Source organism: Belonocnema kinseyi, chromosome 4 (assembly GCF_010883055.1).
Source record: "Belonocnema kinseyi isolate 2016_QV_RU_SX_M_011 chromosome 4, B_treatae_v1, whole genome shotgun sequence".
NCBI lineage: Eukaryota > Metazoa > Arthropoda > Insecta > Hymenoptera > Cynipidae > Belonocnema > Belonocnema kinseyi.
Genome location: NC_046660.1, coordinates 91,141,949 through 91,153,947, shown reverse-complemented (window position 1 = coordinate 91,153,947; position 11,999 = coordinate 91,141,949). Strand labels below are relative to the sequence as shown.

Genomic DNA, 11,999 nt, shown 5'->3' with positions numbered 1-11,999 from the left:
CATATACATATATACTATACTTTATATACTTTAAATCATATAATAAGTAGGATAAGGAAATTTATGTGTCTAATAAATGAAAATACAGAGCTGCGTTTTATTACAGACTAGCAGTAAATCCACGCGCGCAATTCGCGCGTTCATGTATCTGGATTTCTGTTTCCTAACATGTAAATATGCAAATTTAAAAATACATTGAAGAACCAATTTTTTATTATAAGGTTTTTAATATTTTTGAAATAATAATTAATAATTTCGAATTGCAAGCGTTTGGAATTTAAAAACATATACGAACGAATTTGGGACAATTAAAATAGAAAAAAAGAGTTGAGCTGTACAATTGTTAAGTCAAAACGCTTAAAATTAGACAATTTTAATTTCAACTCGAGAATCACGAAACTATTAGGGTTTTAGATGAGAATTTCAAAAATAGGACAATGTCAAAATCCTTTTATTTTAAGATTCTTTAAAATTAAAAACGTTCAAGATTAAATAATTAAAGATTGAAAACTTTTGAATTTGAATCATTTAAAATTTAAATCAATTTAAATTTGACAATTTAATATTTAGAGTAAATTGAATCTTTCGAAGTCAAAGCTTTTAAAATTCTAGAATTAAAAATTGTTATTATAAAATAAAATTATAATTTAACATTTAAGCTGATTAAATAAATTTTCTAAAATAAAACAATAAATTTAATTATTATAAAAAAAACTTTCAAAATAAATATTAATTTTAACATATGAAACCTATGAAAGAAAAATATTAAAAATTTAACGTTCAGCACGAAAATTAAGAACCCTAAAACTGTAATGATTTAAAATTACCGAAATTCTCCATTTACTGATGTATCATTTCATATAGTTTAATTTTCTTTTCTTTTTTTCTAAACGCAATTTTTAATTTCTTCATTTCAAATCAACCTTTAGAATTATTACAAGTTTAAGCTTTTCAATTCGAAATTGCTTTATATTTACGTCTGAAATTATTAAATTCAAAACTATCAAGGCTTTTAATATAGAATTTTGAAATATTTAATAGCGAAATGGTCCTGAAATTTTGATTGTTTTAATTTGAAATTAAAGTATTGTGAAATTTAAAACTCGAAATTTCCGAAAATGAATTTAAGAAAATACTTTAGTTACAAGGCCTTAAAGATTGAACTGTTTTAAAATTAAACATTAAAAACTATATTTTAAATTAAAATTATAGACATTTTGAAGGCGGTAAATACATTATTGTGAAGAATCATATCATGTAGTATCAAGTGACATTTAAAACGACTGGATAGATTTTTTTGCTAAAAGATCTGATTTATGTCAAATCAAAAATCAGTGTCATTTTCACCGTTGAAAATTGCAGAATTTTAAATATTGCGAGAAATATTGTGAACCTTTGTAATCCAATTACTCTAAACAGTTTAAAAATTATATACTTTGTTGTTGGAAACTACATAACTACATAGTTCATTAAATTTGTAATAGTTATGGTGGCAAAATGTTTAATTGTTTTTACATATACAGATGTCAAATTATCTTCTTTGATAAGAGAATGCTATTTAATTTCATTCAATAAAAAAATTATTCATTGTTGTTAATTTTTTAATACTGATAGGTTAAACATTAGAATTTGAAGTTTACACCAGATATTAAGATTTCAAAGACTTCAGAAGAGATTATAAAAATGTAAAGGTTCTAAAATATTTCGAAATTTTTCAAGGGATTTCTAATTACTTCAAGTGTTTTCGACAGATTGTAAGGAATTCACATAGAATATCTATCAGTTTTAATTGATTTAAAAACATTTCAAGGGAGTTTTACGTAATTTGAAATGTTAAAATGATTTTTAAAGATATCAATGAATTTAAATCTTTTCTAGAGACTGTAGAGAATGGTGAAATATCATAAAGATTTTCACAGGATATCTATGAATTTTTATCGATTTGAGTATATAAAAATTTCACAAAACTTCAACAAATTCCAGAAGATATCTCTGGGCTTTGATTTTTTTCAGGTCTTAACGTGTCCGAAGTACTTCGAAATATTTCAAGGGATTTCTAATTATTTCAAGTTGTTTTAAGACATTTGCATGAATTTCTAGAGACTTTAGACCAATCTAAGAGATTGAAAAGAATTTTATCGGATTTAGAGGGGTTTAAAAATAAGACTCCAATCTACTCCTAATAAATTGTATACAGTAAGGAATTGTTAAGATTCAAAAGACACACAGAATATATACATTAGGGTGTTCCAAAAATTCGAATTATGATTTGTGGTTATTCCCAACCAATTTTTCTGATTTCCGGAAAAATAAATTCTGCATTTCTTTTTAATCGGTCAAGATTAACCTGAACCCTCGGACTTTTTAAATTAACGTACGAATTTTTTTATTAAAGTAGAAAAGTTCCTCATTATCAAAGTTTTTTAGACTTAAATGTAACCTCAATACACGATACTCATTCGTTAAAAAGGTTTTAACTTTTGTCAAAAATTTTAGTTACAATTTTTATATTCGAAATGAATTAGGTGCATCATTCAACATCGAAAAAAGTCCTCATACAAACCAATAGTGTTCTTATCTCATTAAGAAGAATCTTAATTTAGGTAAAAAACTAATTTCCTTATTTCCTAAAACAGACTGTTACCATCATAGATGGTGCCAAGGATAATTCATAGTTGATAAATTAAGAAGCATTGAACGAAAACAATATTTTCTGTGGCGTAATAGCAACAAGTGCTTTCACCTTTCCGTAGAAAAATGTATGTCAAAGATGTCAAAGTTCTGCAATGCTTGACAGCTCTAACGGCAGCTTAACCTATAAAAAACAAGCAAAGTACTTTACCATTTTGATCGCGACTTCCATGCCACTTCGACGACATTTTGCCTTGTAAACACTGGCGAAGCCTCCTTTACCCAATAAATTCAGCACTTCATAATCCTACACATCATAAAATATAAACAATTATTGTCGAAACTTTCGAAAAAGGATGCCATGCACGAAATATTCAAAATCTTAACCTCTATTTGTTCACCAAACCCGCCCGACAGCGCTGGCATTCTTAGGGATTCCTCATGTGTCCAGCAATACCTTAATCACTTGTCCACGAAATTGCACTTATTTTTCGCACTAAATTGTTTAAGCGCAAGTGCACTTTGTCGTTCCTTATAACTGATCAAATCGTCGTAAACAGAAACGACGACACAACATTGTGCACCCGCCATTTAACTTGACTGTACTGTTTGAAATTATGCGCATCTTCCATGTCGCCAACATGGAAGCTAGAAACCTAATATTCTTGATTGTCTCCAGTGTTCATGATACACTTTGTTCACGATAATTTCAGAAAGTTTAAGCTTTTTATAAAAATAATTATATATTGAAGTTCATTGCAAAGGAGGAATATATTATTTTAAAGTTAATAAATGAATTTCACCCTGTGGGATTGGTCACCCTGAATTGAAGAAAAAACAGGTTTGTGCAGACATTAAAATGTGAAATTAGATTAATAGTTGATTATTCTGCATGGAAAATGTATTTAAACAGGATTTTTTTAATTATATTAGTAATTTTTGTTATTTATTTCAATGGGAAATAATAAAATAAATAGGCTGTAAGCATTATCGCATTATCAAAGATATTATAAGCATTATAGGTAATTTCAAGATGGCGCCACCTGCTTCTTTTAATTAACCGGGAATTTTAAACTTAGTTATAATGATTTTAAATAAATTCCATGTGAAACTATCAAAAATTCAAGAAAAGTCTAGTTCATATTGTCAGAAGAATTAGGTATTTGAATATATTATTCTGCGATAAAAATAAAGAAAACATATTTCACAGTAAAATTTTTTGTAAGGTTTGTGACAAACATTCGAAGATTACCACAGAAAGTTTTTTCAAAATATATTTTTCGACGTCGCATTGCGGGACGAGGTAGCAATCTTGTAAACGAATTAGGTTCTTTTATAAAATAAAGTTTTTTCTCTTAAAAGCATGGAAGACTATAAACTTAAAGCTACCCTAATTAAGATTTTTAATCTACGTAAATGGATTTCCATCAAATACGTAACACATCTTTTGTCAATTCTTTAACACTCCCCTACCTCATGTAACAAGTGTTAATAAAGTTTTGGGACCCCCCCCCCCACTCAATCTACGTTATGTAATTTTTACAAATATTTTCAGCCACGTCTTGTTAAATAAGATTTTTTTGTTTATTACGCGAGACACATCCGAATTACCAAATAATAAGAAGATATAAGAATGAAATAAACAAATTAAAACAATATGGATCATACAACAAAGGATATCGTACATCTCTTTGAAAACTAAAATGTGTAAAAAGCTTTGTCATCTAGTAGAAAAATGTTAATCAAAACCTTCATTTTTTACCATTTTTCAAATTATTAGCACATATATCTCTACTTATTTAATATTGTTTATGCATTTTTTAAATTTTTTAACAAGCAAAACGTGGCATAAAATATCCTTACCATTTAAAAAATCAATTGCGATCATAATAACACTCAAGATGATCGAAACTCTTTACTAAAGGTTGTGGATATTTTTAAATCCCAGTTAAGCTGTTGTCAAATAAGTATGGCTATGGAAAAGTAGATAATATCTAAAGGTGCATTTAATAAATAATGCAAAGCTTATAATAAACTTAAAAATATTTATCGATTTTATTGGTGTCAATAATTACAAAAATCGCGAATACCTGAAAATATTTGAAAATTGCTTCAAACCTTCTACAAATAATTTCAAATTCCTCAATTCTTACACATTAATTCTTTGAAATTGTATTCAAATATGTTATAAAATTCTCTGAAATCCCGTGAAAGTTACATGAAGTTCCTTGAATTTCCTTGACATATGTCAAATGTCTTTAAACTTTCTTATAATCCCCTAAAATACTCTAAAATGTTGGCAATCCTTCGAAATCATTGGAATCTTTTAAAATATCCTAAAATCGTTCAAATCTGTTAACTTTTTTTAAATCTTTAGAAATGCCTTTAAATATTTGAATTTTTTGGAACTCCCTCAATTATCGTAAATAAATCCTATGAAATTTATAAAGTTTTAAGAAATCTTGTCAGATCCTGAAAAATGCATTAAAATGCCTTATTAAATAAGGTACTAAGCCCGATAAACTTAAAGAAATTGAATGATTTTGAGAGTAGTACAAATTTCAAAAATTGTGAGAAAACTTTTTTTATGAATATTTTTTTAAGGAATGATAAAAAATAAACATACTATTTCAATTATACCGATATGAAGTCTTTATAAAATTATTACACATTTTTATTTTAAAATGACTTAACTTATATACTTAAATTTGAGATGCATGAACTTCCTGTGATGTTGATTTTTTACAAATATTACGTAACATTATCGACTTACCCCCCCCCCCCCGACCGTCACCCAATGTAACTAATTGGAACATCCCCCCCCCTGATACATAAATTATGGTTGTCCCCAAAGGTAATCGTTACAAAACGTAACTTCATCTCAAATTGAATATTTATCAGTTTTCTTATAACATATATTTTTAAGTAAATAATGTTTTATATCAAAATCATCAAATAAGCGCCAAATTTTGTTTATATCATATTATTAATTATTATTGTACGAATATATGTATTTTATTGTTTATCCTTTCGGCAGTATACAGCAGAATTTTAGTTACTATTTAATAATAAAATGGTTTTAAAATCATAACAATTTTAATAAACATTGTGGCATAGAATTTTAGCGACTAAGTGTTTTATTACGAATTTGTTTTCAGTCTAACGTCAGAAATTGGAAGCAAGGGTAGAGGGAACTCTAGTCAACAGCACCACTACCACGTGAAGTTTAATTAAATTTGTAACTCGGAAAAAAGTTTGAAAAAGCAATACTCCTAAGCAATCTTATTGGTTCATCAGGGTTTCAAGAGTGCAAACAAACGAAGAGTTCACATACTGAAATTACGTAGCAAATAATTATTTATCGAGACTACTTTAAAAAAAGTAAAAGTTGTTGTGGGTTGAAAAACAAACTTTTACAAAATTTGTATACATGAGGACGAAAATTAAAAGATAAAGAAAATTAATTTAATTCTTGTTTTTACTGCCTCTAATATGAAGTAACAGAGAGTTGGGTAGCCCCGAAATTGAAGTGTAATTTTGAAAATATGGACTCATATCTTTCATTAGCTTAAAAAAAAATCCGGTCCAATTATTTCGTCTCTGGAAAACAAGTGCATTTTTTGAAATATAAACCAAATTTATAATAAAATTTTTGCATATATAAAAAAAATATTAGATTGATTCATGAAGGAATACATAATTTCACTTTTGAACAATGTGACCCGCAATTATTAAGATTAAGATTTTCTTATTTTCTTAGACACTAATGACTGAAATTAATTAAGACTGTAATGACCTACGTCTGTACTGATATTCTTACCTTCGATGAGTATTTGTTTTGCAGTTTTAATTTTGGAGATACATTTTTCGTTGATTAAGTACGATAGAATGGCCAAATATTACAAAAATCTCGGTTTCCGGGGCTACCAGACAGTATTTTTTCTTACCCTATTTTAGACCTCATTTCAATTCCATTTTTTTCGTTTACAGGAAGTTTGTTTCTTATACGTTTAATTGCAAATTGTTGCTAGAAACCCTGGCATTATAACTAACCTTCTATATTGAAATTTTTATCAGTACCAAATAAGTTATTATCCAAGAAGTTTAAGTGTCTTTAATCTGAAGGTTCATTGGGTAATGAATCTAGCAAATATGGCAAATTTTTTAATCTGAGCTCAACAATCGTTCTCCTTTCACTAGATTCATTTTAAAGAATAAATAAAGCGTTGCTATAGGATGGAAGTCATGAAAGTTTATAAAATCGCTGCTCATAATTTTTGTTTAATCAAGTTTTAGTTCTCTATCAGTGCGTCTATATTACAGAGAAGCTTTTTTTTTTAAGTCGACTAAAAATAGCCACTATTATTGGCATTTTTTTGCTCGCATTCACGGTTCTTTTGCATTTGCAACGTAAGTATAATACAATCAATTATTGTCAGAAACATTTTTCATTTTAAGTATTCAAATTAAAACTAAGAATTGAAGATGTTTTTTGAATTCAAAGAATCTAGACGAAAAATACAAATTCAAAATACATAATTATATATATAGAATTTATTACTAATTGGAAGATTTCTAGTTTTAATAGGTTTTATTATAATGGCTTCAATTCAATACAATATTTCACAAAAGAAGATTCAAAATTGTAAAAACTTCTAAACAGTAGCTATCCTGCCTTTATTTGAATATTGTTGATTTTGTTTAAATTCTCTTAAATTCTCTTGAATTTACTGTAGAGTTAAAAGTTTGTTGTGACCGTTGGATTCATATTTTAAAAACGTTAAAAAAACTACTTCGGAAGTTACATTTTTTATGAATGCATAGGGAGCATACACATTTTAAGTAAAATTAAAAAAGAAGGGGATGTTATGTTTCATCATGGTAACAAATGATTTTTTTAATAACAAAATTAACATATTTGCAGAGTTGTACCTACGAATCTATTGCTCAGAAACATTTGAAACATGTATACTGTCTATATGGAGATTAGATCTTTTCACTGTCGTGATATTTTCTCGTACGAAGAGCCAGTATTTATTCACAGCCTTATAAAAAGCCATAAAAGATTAGTAAAAAATTACTAATTCGATTGGTCAAGATAATTCCTAATTCATTAGTAGACAGCAACTAATTGCTTCATAAAAATGAATAAATTGACTGAAGAATGTATAATTATAATAATTTAAAAAAATTATAAAACGGAAAACGTGAATATAGAAAAGTTTAATCAAATAACGCGATGATTCAACATTCTTAACTCTATTGAAACAGTAAACAAAAATAAGAACTTTCTGCAATTCTAAAATGATAATGAATCAGTGGTCTCCAAATTATTTATATACATTCAGGGTTTTTATGTGCTGCTTTTCAACACGTTTATGTTTTAGATTCTCAAACATTTTTTTAATTTTACATGGAAACTTGCAATCACTTAGAAAACTTTTCGAAAATAATTTGCTTTGGATAAGGATGAACATGCGTGGCTAAAGAAGTTTATTTTTATTTTATAGGTTTTTTCTTACGCAAAAGATACTTTATTGCCTCTCTGAATTAAAATTGTTAAAGCTTTACCATAATTACTAGTTAGATTTTACAAATTTTATTAGCGAAAAGTGTGCCGCTAAAGATTATTGAAAAATTAATAATTAGGTTAGTGAAGAACGTCACATTTTTCGAAATATTTCTAATTTCGGATTACAAACTTAATCTATGTTACACCCCCATACATATATACAAGAAGGCAAACAACATGTTTAAATAAAAAGATTAATTTTTAAGCAAAAAGTGGTTTTTTTAATAAAAAAAAATTACATTTCTACAAAAATAGTTGAATTTCAAACTAAAAAACATTTTTGAGTAAAGCGAGAAAAAAGTTTCCAATAAATTGTAAATTTTTCAAACCAAAAAGATGAATTTTCTATAAAATAGTTACATTTTTAATCCTCAAATATAAATTTTCACCAAAAAAGTTCATTTTCAACCAAATAGATGTAGTTTTTACCAAATTGTTGAATGTCCATACCAAAAAGATGAATTCTCAATGAAAAATGTACCTAATTGTGGATATGTAAACCAAAAAATATTTTAATTCAGAAAGAGGCCGGTCACATATACTCGGTTGAGGAAAAAGCCTAATAGAAAATTTTTAATTTTGTATATATGCACTTTCTTAAGATTGTGCTTCGATATGCAGTTACTAGGAAATCCGGACACGTACTTAAAAATAAGTAATTCATAGCAATTTATTATAATTTTACGATAAAAAAAGGAAGTTTAAATCTTCAAACTAAAAATAACGCTGAAATTTTTAACGGAGGGGGGGTAACTCTCTTTTTATTGTAAATTCAAAGATGTAGGTCTAAAATAAACACACACACAAAAGATATATATATATATATATATATTAATTTAATTAAATAAATGATAAAATAAATTATTTATCTGTACACTTAGTTGAAAACTCAAAAATTAAACTGTTTTATTGGTGAAAAGTTTGGCTATGTATTGAAAAACGCGGAAATTTTTTATCAAATTAAGGTCCTTAGACAGTGTATTTTAAAAAAAAATTTCAATGGTTTTGGAAGGACTTTAAACAAGACGATTTTAACGACTGTCGGATATAACGTAGTTGTAAAATGTAAATCGACCCTCACGTTCTCTTGTGTTTTATGTAACAGTTTCGTGGTAACTCTAAAAGAGGCCCGTCACATATACTCGTTTGGGGAAAAAGCCAAATAGAAAATTTTAAATTTTGTATATATGCACTTTCTTAAAATTGTGCTTCGATATGCAGTTACTAGGAAATCCGGAAACGTACTTAAAGATAAGTAATTCATAGCAATTTATTATAATTTTACGACCAAAAAAGAAATATTAAACCTAAAAACTAAAAATAACGCTGAGATTTTGAAACGGGGGGGGGGGAGGGGGTAACTCTATTTTTATTGTAAATTCAAATATGTAGGCCGGATACTAACTTCCATATATTACAACGCTGCTGAAAGCTGGTGACCTTCTCAGCATGAAAACAAAAACACAAACCCAAGACGACTCTCTTGGTTCCAGTTCTACCTCCCCCCTCTCCCAACCCTCACTTATTAACTGCAGTTTTTGGTGGGACTGACGTTATAACTACAATCTCCACCATATGACGATTTGATACTTAACTTTGACATGATTTCGACTCAGAAAATAAACTTATTGCATAAAGGTGTTAGTTGGGCATATAATTTAAACAATGAATAATACAAACTACAAAATAGCCTCGGAAAGGACTGGAACTTCTAATGTCAAAAGGCATGCACACGGAAAATCTAAAGGTCATGTTTCAGGCGACGAATGGAGACTGAGTGTTTGGAATGCTAGGGGAGTAAATGATCTCAAGGTAAAAAAATTGCGTGAAACTATGGACGTGAGGAAACTAAATATTTTATGTGTGTCTGAAACAAAGAAAAAGGGATGCGAAACCAATGACATAAAAAACGGCGTGTTAAAAGGCGGATTTGAAATATGGTCAGGAGTAGACTGTGAATCACATGGTAAACAAGGAGTAGGTCTGATTTTGAATCAAAGAGCAAAGCAGCATCTCGGAGACCATGGTTTCGTATCTCCCAGACTGCTGTGGGCTAGATTCTAGAATGAAAGTAGGAATCAGAAGACTATTTATCATAGCACACTACGCGCCAGTTGATAGTGATCCTAGAGAAGTAAAAGACGCCTTGTGGAACAATTTAAATGACACAATAAATATTTGCGAACATGGGAAAGAATAATTCTATTAGGAGTCATGAACGGTTGGGTGAGCATCCAAAATCAGGATACAGAAAGAGTATTAGGTAATTTTGGGGATCCAAGAACAAACTATAACGAAAATAAATTAGTTGGTCTATGCTTAGAAAGGGGTATGTTTATTGCAAATACTTGGTTTAGGCATAAAATGATCCACATGTACACCTGGTCTGAAGGAAATAGTCGCATTATAATTGACTTTGTTGTTGCGGATGAAAGACTAAGAGAGTTAGTGAAAGATACAAGAGTCATGTGGGGTCCTGAATTCAATACTGATCATTACCTTCTGATCTCAAAAATTAACTTAGGTCGGGGATGGAGAAAAAAGAGAACCAAGAAAGCAAAACAAACACGAATAAAAATTTAGAACCTACAGAAACCGGATGTGCGAATAGATTTCCAAAATAAGATAATCGAAAGATTAGATAGGGCAACATGGGAGGACCGTATAAAAAACAAATATATAGAGGGCGCCTGGACAATGTTACGGGATATCCTTGTTAGATGTACGATCGAAGTGTTTGGTACCGCAGTTGTAGGAAGAATGTCTGGTGATGCATGGTGGAATGATAAAATTCAGACTGCCCAAAAAACAAAGAGAGAAGCGTACAAGAGAACTTTGAACATCGCACGTCTTAGCAATGAGGAAAGAAATAGACGTAGAAATGATTATAGACGCGAAAACAGGGTACTCAAACGATTAGTTAAGAAGAGTAAAGATACAATTAGAGCAGAAGAAGAGATCAAAATACAAAACGACTTTGAAGGAAGTAGGAAACTACTTTATAAAAAAATGAAAGGAAACAAAAGTACAGAATTTGTCAATATGAGAAATAGTAGGCGGGAAATGGTATATGATGCAGACGGAATACTAGAGGCTTTCAGAGACTGTTTTAGAAGACAATTCGGAGATGAAGCTATAAGACACCACAACGGCGATGTTGAACGCGATGCGATGGAAAACTCAATTGAAAAAGTCTGTGTCGCTGAGGTTAGGAATATAATCAAGAACTTGAAAAATGGTAAGGCTGCCGGGGTAAACGGTATTAACGCTGAAATCCTTAAACACGGTGGCGCGTGCATACCACATAGACTGTACGAATTGATAAGTTTATGTTTCGACATGGGAGATGTCCCAGACGATTGGAAAAAAGCCATCATCGTACCAATATACAAGAGAAAGGGAGATAAAAGCGACTGCAATAATTAAAGAGGGATTAGCTTATTAAGCACAGTGAGTAAAATATATTCAAAAATACTTATTCGTAAGGTAATGAAAATAACAGAAGCAAAGATTTGCAATGTCCAAAGTGGGTTTATGGCAGGAAGGTCATGTACGGATCAAATATTTAGCTTAAGGCTTTTGACAAGGTAGATAGAAGTAAACTTTGGGAAGTCCTGAAAGAGTATGGAGTCAGTGGATAGCTCCTACAAGCTATAAAAACAATATATATATATATATATATATATAGGTAGCGAAGCGACTGTAAGAGTGAATGGGAAACTGAGTGACTGTTTCGATATTATTCAAGGAGTTAGACAAGGATGCGTTATGTCTTCATGGTTATTTATATTATTTA

General features: G+C 29.2%; 1 protein-coding gene across 1 annotated transcript in view; it reads right to left on the bottom strand.

Annotated features, from left to right (window-relative positions):
- The window catches only part of LOC117171819 (serine/threonine-protein kinase PLK4), a 22,406-nt gene extending 19,349 nt beyond the window's left edge, over positions 1-3,057 (bottom strand). The window contains exons 1-2 of the mRNA XM_033359448.1: positions 3,019-3,057; positions 2,843-2,938 (exon numbers count right to left, since the gene is read on the bottom strand). Coding sequence (XP_033215339.1) covers positions 2,843-2,938; positions 3,019-3,057 — 135 coding nt within the window. The remainder of the gene's footprint in view (positions 1-2,842; positions 2,939-3,018) is intronic.
- Positions 3,058-11,999: the final 8,942 nt, after the last annotated feature.